The sequence below is a fragment of the Rhinolophus hipposideros genome, assembly GCF_964194185.1.
Source record: "Rhinolophus hipposideros genome assembly, chromosome: 14".
Lineage (NCBI taxonomy): Eukaryota > Metazoa > Chordata > Mammalia > Chiroptera > Rhinolophidae > Rhinolophus > Rhinolophus hipposideros.
The window spans coordinates 61,586,595-61,595,127 of record NC_138060.1 but is presented as its reverse complement, the minus strand read 5'-3'; the positions used below and the strand labels follow the sequence as shown (position 1 = coordinate 61,595,127).

At 57.2% G+C, this 8,533-nt stretch overlaps 1 protein-coding gene across 1 annotated transcript in view; it reads right to left on the bottom strand.

Annotated features, from left to right (window-relative positions):
* Positions 1-3,294: 3,294 nt before the first annotated feature.
* Positions 3,295-8,533, bottom strand: part of BSN (bassoon presynaptic cytomatrix protein) — a 75,589-nt gene continuing 70,350 nt past the window's right edge. The window contains exons 7-12 of the mRNA XM_081072330.1: positions 7,652-8,484; positions 7,421-7,520; positions 6,764-6,895; positions 6,489-6,543; positions 6,042-6,134; positions 3,295-4,147 (exon numbers count right to left, since the gene is read on the bottom strand). Of these exons, the coding sequence (XP_080928456.1) occupies positions 6,503-6,543; positions 6,764-6,895; positions 7,421-7,520; positions 7,652-8,484 (1,106 nt within the window). The 3' untranslated portion in view covers positions 3,295-4,147; positions 6,042-6,134; positions 6,489-6,502. The remainder of the gene's footprint in view (positions 4,148-6,041; positions 6,135-6,488; positions 6,544-6,763; positions 6,896-7,420; positions 7,521-7,651; positions 8,485-8,533) is intronic.

Below are 8,533 nucleotides of genomic sequence, written 5' to 3'. Positions count from 1 at the left end.
TTCACTCTTTTCCCGTTAACTGTCAACAAACAGGATTATCACCAATTCAGGGATTTGTTCCTCTGGCTAAGCCTTCTCAGTTCAGAAACATCCCAGAGATAGTCTGAGGTTGTTTATATCAAGTCCTTTTATTCTGATACCACAGAATTACCTTGTCACAATACAGGGGGAGGGACACAGAAGTACCATGAGTTCTCACAGAGCACAAGAGGACGGCACACATTTCACAAGGTCATGTGGAGGACTCGGGTCATTGCACTTACAACTGTAAACTTATTTGTTTGACTTTGTACAGCACTCTTCCCCCCTCAAATAAAGAAGGAGAGAAGGAAAGAAAGGGAAGGAATGAGGGGAAAGCAAAAACAAGACATGGAAGCCAGCAGAGAAAGGCGCGGGGCAGCCCCCACTCTCCAGGGCACTGCACTTGGAGAGAGGAGCTGATTTGATTCCAGAGGCTGAATGAGGCAGACGCGCACACATATCCGCTCACACGCTTGATCACGTGCATACACACACAATATCTCACAACTTCCACGGCTCTCCATGCCACCCCAGTGCACGTGGCAGCAGGACTGCTGGTACCCGGGGAGACAGAGATGACATCTCTGAGGAGTTTCAGTTGATCAGGCCTGTTACTCTGACCCTGTCGGAATCCATGATGATTAGTATTTACAAAATGGGGGAGGGGGCACAAGGGCAGGCAGGGGCCAACAGGCCAGGGCCATGCTGCCATGGCAAAGGATCTGAACCTTCTCCCCCCCACACACACAGGCTCCAGAAGACAGGCCATAGTTGCTGCCATTCCTGCCCTCTCATCATGGTCCCTGAGACCACACTTTCTTCCCAAGGACTAAGCAGATGGTGAGGAAGGGATGGTGTCTCTGTGAAATGAGTGTATTGGGCGGGCCCTGAAGTGGGCGGAGGAGGCAATGCCCTTTCTTATGACACTGGGGAGGCACGTGTGGAGAAGGCCTGGACTGCATTACAGAGACCCCTTATCCATTTGGAGATGTGCCTTATGTTCCTCTTCCCAAGGCACCAAATGCTGGTCCCTTAGCCTCTGGCTGCAGTGCCCCCAGACCCACAGCTGCATCCACACAAGGGCGAGGACACCTATGGCCCAGAGGCCTGCTCCAGCCACCTTCACCAGGGGTGATGGGTACAGATGTGTCCTGTGGGTTCACTGGGGGGGGGGTGGAAGATGGCAGATGTCAGAAGTGTCAAACTCATAGGGCTTGGCCAGAAAGTAAATTTGCTAAAAGTCAGTCTTTTAGAGTCTTAGAATGGGTCTGACGGAGGCTGACCTGCTGTTATCTCCCGGTCTCCATTTTCCCTGCTCCTGGTCCCATCCCCCGGCTTTTTGTTGGAAGGATTATTGCCTTGGGCCCCCATATATCCAGCCACTAGGCACATCCCACCTAAACCTGGCTCTGGGTGGTAGATGTGATGTGATGGATGGTGGCCTCCCTCAGCCCTTGCTCAGACAGCCTCACATGGCCCAGGTCTGATCTTAGATGAGGCAGGTGTTCTATGGGATGGGCGAGGCCCAAATCCGGGAGGACCAGGGTCTCAGGCGGAACACAAAGGTTGACAGTCTCCTGTCCCATCCACAGCTGCCAGAGGTGTGCCAGGATCCCTCTCTGAAGGGCCATGTAGACCTTATAAGAAAGCGTGAGAAATGTGGACCCTGAGAAATGCAAACCAGAGTAGTCTGGAGGAAAGCCAGGCCGAGGGGTTGGTAGCCACTGCCTGCCGCACTCCTGGCTCAGTCGTATTGAAGCTGATGAGCAGCGGGATACTTGGGCTTCAGAGATGAGGGTGGGCAGGCAATGCCCTTGCTTATAACACTGGGGAGGCAGGTATGGAGAAGACCTGGACTGCATTACAGAGACCCCTTATCCAGAGGCAGAGAGGGTCACAAAGGACTTTCTCTAAGTTTTGCTCTTGAGAAGGTTCCCCAGAAACTCAGCTTGAAGCCACTGTCTATGTGGACACCTGCGTTGGTCCAAGATGACATTGTCAGCTGTCCTCACCACAAGTGCCAGATGTCTAGCTCTTCCTGAGCACCCTTTGACCCCCAGGACCCATCTCTTGGCTCACAGATCTTTGAGCTTCCCAGCCACAGAGGAGAGGCATGGAACAGGTGGAGTCAGGAACTGGGGTCCCTAGGACACAGCGAGGCCCTGCTTTTGGCCTGCCTCTGGCCACGGACGCAGCCCAGCTCTGCCCTTGAGCAGGGCGCCACTGGGAACGGGGTGGCCAGATGCCTCTGGCTCAGGGCTGGCGGAGGAGGGGGAGCGACTTACAGATGGAAACCTTCAGAATGTGACAGCAAATCTTCCAAATGTGCATGCACACACACCCTGTCCAGGCTCCACCCGCGTGTCTACTCCAGAGACTCCCTGTCACCTGCCGACTTGGTCAGAGAAAACTGCAGGGCACGTCGGGCCTCGCACTGCCTGGCCCGCAGCCTGGCATGCTCTGGCAACAATTCCGGTAGGGCCTCACTAGCTCGTGTAGGATTCGGCTAGAAGCACTCCTGAAGGAGAGGTTCTGAGACAAAAAGAACTCCAAGCAAGAGGGTCGAGCATTTAAAATGGATGAAATCGTGCAAAGAGGCTGCGAGCTGTGCATGCTCTCCACTGCAGGCCAGGTGGTGACTCACCTGGCAGCAGCGAGTCCTGCCACAGGTCAAACATGCCACAGACTAAGAACTTCACACACACGGTGGGAGCGCGTTGGGCAGCGGTAGGGGGTTTGATATGAGCATATCTATCCAGTTTCTCAATTGCACGTCTGCAATTAACTCTTATACATAACATGGAATTTATTAAATATTAACAGTTGTCTTTGAGGGTTTATATTTCATTGCATAGAACGTTAGAGATGAGACTTGTGGCTGAGCCCGAGATAAAAGGAAGTCCCAAAGGGAAAGTCCTTGGGGAAGAATGCCACCCAGTCCACCAGGTGGATGGATGGTGCCACACTCCGCGACACAGGGCTCTGGGCCCTTCCCTTGGCTGGCAGAAGCCCTGGCCCCTCTGCTCTGAGCGCGCCCACTGGTGATGGCTTAAGAAGGACTGGAATTGCACAGTAAACAGAGGTGGGCTGAGGGGCCTCCCTAGACCTCGCCCTGGGGTTGTGCTCTTGGTGGCCTACTGCCCACTATTGCTTCTGAGTCAACATTCTCCCTGTGCGGAGCAGGGACAGAGCAGAGAGGAAACCAAACTATCAGTCACAAGGGGGTGGTGGAGGGGAAAGGCAAGAAGGTGAGCAAACAGAGAAGAGAGGGGAGAAGGAGAAACAAAAGTGTTTATGAGGTATACACGTAAACCAAACTGAAATGATTAAGGCTGTTCTTAAAATCAAAAGAAATCCCCAGGTATACGAACGAGGAGCCAGCTGGTTGAGACAATGGCGGTGCCGCTGGGATGCTCATGATGGCTGGGGGATGGCTTTGAGATGGTGGCAGGCGTGCTAGCACGCTGCCACCCATGGGCTGGGAGAAGCCTCAGCCAGCGCCCACGCTGCTTTTCGGTGCTATGGCCTCTTATTTCAGCAATGAGACAGTGTTAGGTCCTAATGTTTGTAAAGTTCTCCCAACCCCACACTAGCCACATGGAAGTCTGCTCCGATGTCACCCAGAGGGCAGGGTGAGGGAGGCAGGGCCCTGTGGCCCCAGAGGGATCCGGGCCAGCTGGAATGTGAAGGAAACGGAGCCCGGAGCCGTCAGCCCCCAATTAAAGCCTCTCTCCAAGGCTGTGGAAAAACTTCTGGCATTGCTGAGGGAGGGCAGCATCCGTCAAAAACAGGCAGCGTGCACCCCAACTCTGTGTATAACGCATAGGCAGCCTGGCTGGCCAGGCTGCAGAAGGCGGCTGTGGGAAGAGCAGCAAGACTGCACGGCGGCAGGGTTTCCAGAGAGGGCTCCTCCCTCCCAACCACGGCTAAGCCTTGAAGGTGGCGCCCTGAGGAGAGCAGGGTCTCTGGAAAGACAATCAAAGGTCCCCCGGGCCAGTGGTCCCACTTGTCCAGCAGATGCTTCACCCAGGCAGCTACTGTGAGAAAACATCCCGCCTCAACTGAGGCCGCCTGCCACGTCCCACTTGGTGAGTCTGTGGGCCAAGGGTTCGCCAGATTGTAGATGCTTGGAGGAGAAAAGGAGGCAGGAGGGAAGGAAAGAAGGAAAGAAAGAAGGATTTTGTCAAGAACTGGACAGGTGCTTCCCATCCCCACTCCTCTCAGTTGTCTGTCGTATGCGATGGCCACCTCCTCACCTGCCACATCCCACCCACTGAGGCTTGGGGAGGTGGGTGCATGGGCAGCTTTGAGGTCACAAAGAGAAGGACAGGAAGAAGAAAGAATTAGGTGGGCCAGGAAGGGACGTTAATATAACACAAGTTGCTTTTTGTTTTGTTTAAGGGGATTCTGTTTTTAAAATGGCAAGTCTCTCCCAGCCCACTTGTGAAATTGTCGTAAAAGACACTCACAGAAGCATTGCCTACTTGGCCCAATCATTAGCCACATGCCAGAACTAGAGGGAGATTCCTTCAAGGAGATTCCTTCAACTACAAGGTTGGTGGTCTAGTGGCACACTCCTGTCGTGTGGCAGAACCCAGAACAAAGCCATGCCCGTGGTTCCTTTCCCTCCCCAGTGATGGAGCTCCAGCCCTAAACCCAAGGCAGGTACTGCCATGCCCCTGGCCATGGGCTGCCCCTCCCCTCAGCACAACTTCTGATTGACAACTGTTCCAGGGCAACTCCAAGGAAACATCCAGCTGAGCAGGAAAGCGGCAGGGAGCCTGCTGTCATGGGGTGAAGGCAGGAAGAACCCTGGGGGTGCTGCACTGTGGCTACTGAAATTAGAATAAGTTCCAGGCTCTTTATTTTGGCCTACAAAGCCCACCCTTCGGCTCCCGCCCCCCAGACTTCACCCCTGACTACTTCCGGCTGTGCTGCTCGCTCACCTGGGCACATCCCCCAGCAGCCTCTTCTCCTCCCTCAAGCCTTACCTCACACTGGCCACTTCTCTCGAGCAGACCCCTCTGCTCCACAGCCCTGCTTCATGGGCTTCATAGCACTTAAACCTTCAGAAATTACCTTCTGAATCTAATTTTTATTTTTTAACTTATTCTCTGTCCCTCTCCATAGACTGTCAGCGTTGGAGGGCAGGGACTTGGTTCCATTCCCTGCTGTATCCCCAGCACCTGGAACAGGACCTAGCCCCTGCCTAGGGCTTGACAAACTATTTGTGGAATAAATGAGTAAGTGCGTGGAAGACTGGGTCTTTCCAGTGTCCCCAGTGTCCCCAGTGAGCCTGGCAGCCTTGTTGACACTCCCCCCAGCTCCTTTCCCCCAGCGGGCCTGGCTGCAGGGCCCCCTTCGGATTTGCTTGCCGGCCACCTGGCCTTGCCACACACATGCCTACCCACCACGAGAAGCACCCAAACCTCTGTCCTCTTAACCTGAGAAGAGGCAAAGGAGGGAGGAGGAGGGCCCCGGGGCTATGGGATGTTAGGAGGTGGTCCCTGGCTATGCACAGAGCAGCACCACAGCCAGGCCACCCTCTCCGCCATCCAGGATGATGTACCTCCTCCTCCTCGCACAGAGGCACAGAGGCGGGGCCACGGCCGGAGAAGACTCCAGAAGGAGGCGCCACATCCTGCGTTGGTGTTCACAGCAGAGACAGAGCCAAGGCTCCCAACCTGAGGCCCTTCCACTCTCTCCCTGGGCTGAGCTGGTCTGGGGCGAAGATTTCCTGTCCCAGTGACCTCCTTTTGCTCTCTGTCCCTTTCCTGTCTGCCTCTCTACTCATTCTGCTCTTCCTTTTTGAGGGTCACAAGCTCAGCCTGTGAAGCCAACTGTGTCTTGACTTCAGGCCCAGGGGTCTGCCTTCCAGGTAGCTGCTGGGCCCGTCACAGCTGATGGAAGGCCCCCAGGCCCCTGCTAGTTCACTGGTGGGAACTGGGTAGGTCTGCTCAGCCAGGCCTTGGCCCTTTACCCTCTCCTCTGCCCCAGCCCGCCCTGGTCCTGACACTCACTGTTATACGCAGAGTCCAGAGCTGTGCCCAGGCCTCTGACTCCAGAGATTTTTCCACAGCAACGATATCGTCTCCTTTCATCTCTTCAGGAGCCTGTGGGGGCATTTACAGAGGAGGGTTGGGGGAGCGGCACGCCAGGCCCCCACCCCAACCTAATGCCGACTCATAGCTGTGAGAGCCCTGTGGGGGCCAGGGGTGGTAGAGAAGCACAAGGGGATGGGGGCCCTGGCTCCCTTGCTAGGGACCTCTCCTGAGTTGGTCCCATGTGCACCGGGTCCCTCCTTTTCCTCCTCCCACACTCATAGGAGACGACATTGCAGCTCTGGCCACATCACCTGCCACTGAAGACCAGACTCCTCCCAGAGGACCCCTCAGGACTTAGAGGCCCCCACATGAGGGCCTCAGGCCTTTCCTGGGGGAGGCTGGGCACAGGTAGCTCATACTCACCCTACAGGGCATGGTCACCAGAATGAGGAGAATTTTTTGCCAAAAGCAGAGACGGCTGTGACATAGAAAAAGGAGAGAGACATTAGGAAACTGAGCTGGACTCCCTCCTAGTCAGGGGCATTTGGCACAGGGGAGCCAAGCTCAGCCCAAGGGGCCAGCTTCACCCCGAGACCCACCAGGCTAGCCTAGGCCTGGTGACTGAGCCTGGAGTCATTCCCCAGCCCCCATCTCTGCCACAACCGCCCACCGCCGACCTGGCTGTGGGCAATGCTTACCTTCTGTCAGCTTGCCGGCCTGCTCTGCTGCGCCCCCAGGGAGGATCTTGGAGAGAACACTCTCCCCCTCGGCACCTGGCTGGCCAGCAGGAGCCCCTGGGGTCCCTCCAGGCCTGGTTCCAGCCTTCACACCTGGGGGAAAGAAACCACCATCATGAGCCAAGCTTGCCTGGCTCTTCAGGCTCTGAGTAGGAGAGTAGCCACGAGGGACTCTGAACACAGGGACCCCGTGAGGTGGGGAGGCTAAGGAGGAGGACAGAGGAATAAAGAGAAGAAGAACAGGGATCAAAGGGGTGGGGAAGAAGCAGAAAAAAAGAAGTTGAAGAAGGTAAAGGAGGAAAAGGCAGAGGAGGATGAAAAGTCAGAAGAGAGAAGGGGAAGGAAGGTGAGAGGAAGAAGACATGGTCCTGATCCTGTGCTCACCAGTCCCTTCCAGTTTCCCTGCCCAAAGCTGTCTGGGCCCTACGGCCCCAGGGCTCCATTGCTCATTCGAACCCCAGGCTCATTTGCTGCTGGGGAAAGTTACAGGCCACTGGGCACCTTCTCAGGGAAGAGTGAGAGAGTGTAGTGTTGGGGAGCTCAGGGCTGGGTGGGTGTAGGGAGAGGGCAGCCCGTGTTCTGTGGGTCATAGCCAAGGGCCCCAAAGGGTAGGCTCACCTGCAGGTCCAGGTCCTGGTGGTGGCTGGGCCTGAGGAGGCCTCCCCTGCTGGGGTGCTTTGGCTGCCCCCTTAGAGCCGTTTGTCTGCTCTGCCCGTGGCTGCAACACAGAACCATAGCTGAGATACCACGTGGGACCCTGCCCACACCCAGCCTGGGACCACGGGGATGTCCAAGCCGCAGCCACAGCACCCGCCCTGGCTAGCGTCCCTGCATGGGAGCCCCACTTACCGGCCCGGCTGGCTGGGGGCCTGTGGCTGTTGTGGGGCCTGGCGAAGGCTTCCCTGCTGGCTGGCTGGCAGCAGGGGCCGGGCCCCGTGCAGTTGGCTGGCCTTGCTGCTGCAGCCGAGCCTGCGAAGGGGTCTGCTGGGGGTGCTGTAGCCCGTGACCTGGCTGCTGCTGCTGCTGCTGCTGCTGCTGCTGCTGCTGCTGCTGCTGCTGTTGTGTCTGCGGCTGGCGCGATGATGGTGCTGAGGGTGTCTGCCTGGATGGTGGCGGCTGTGCCTGCTGCGGCCCTGGCGGTGCCTGGCGGCCCTGTGGCTGTGGCTGCGGCTGGGGTTCTGGCTTTGGCTGCAGTGCAGCAGGCCCCGAGTGGGCTTGCCGGGAGCCCTTCTTGCTGTCAGAGGCATGATGGTATGCTGATGGGACACGGGATGGCTGTGAGTATTCAGCGGGGCTGGGGTATCCAGGCTGACCCTTCTTCTGCATGGCCGGGGCAGGGCTGGGCTGAGGGTGAGGCCGGGCCTCATGGCGACCCAGGTCCCGAGCATGTGGTTTGGCAGCACGCCGGCCAGGCTCCTCGCTCGCATGGCGGCCTGAGTGCCGCCCGTGGTCGCTGTGGTGCCGGTGTTCCTTGGCTGAGGTGTGTCGGCCTGGGCCCCCCTCATCATGTAGCCACAGGCCCTCTTCGGGGGGCTCACTGTAGTCGTGGTAGCTGTGCCTGGCAGGGCCTCGCTTCTGGGAGGAGGAGGAGACTGCGTGGCCCCCATGGTGCCTGAATCGGTCAGAGCGGGCATCCCGGGGCTTATCAAACCAGTCTGTCTCCTCCTGGCCCAGGTGATATGCTTCAGAGACCAAAAACAGAACACCATCAAGCCCTGGCTTGGCCGCAGG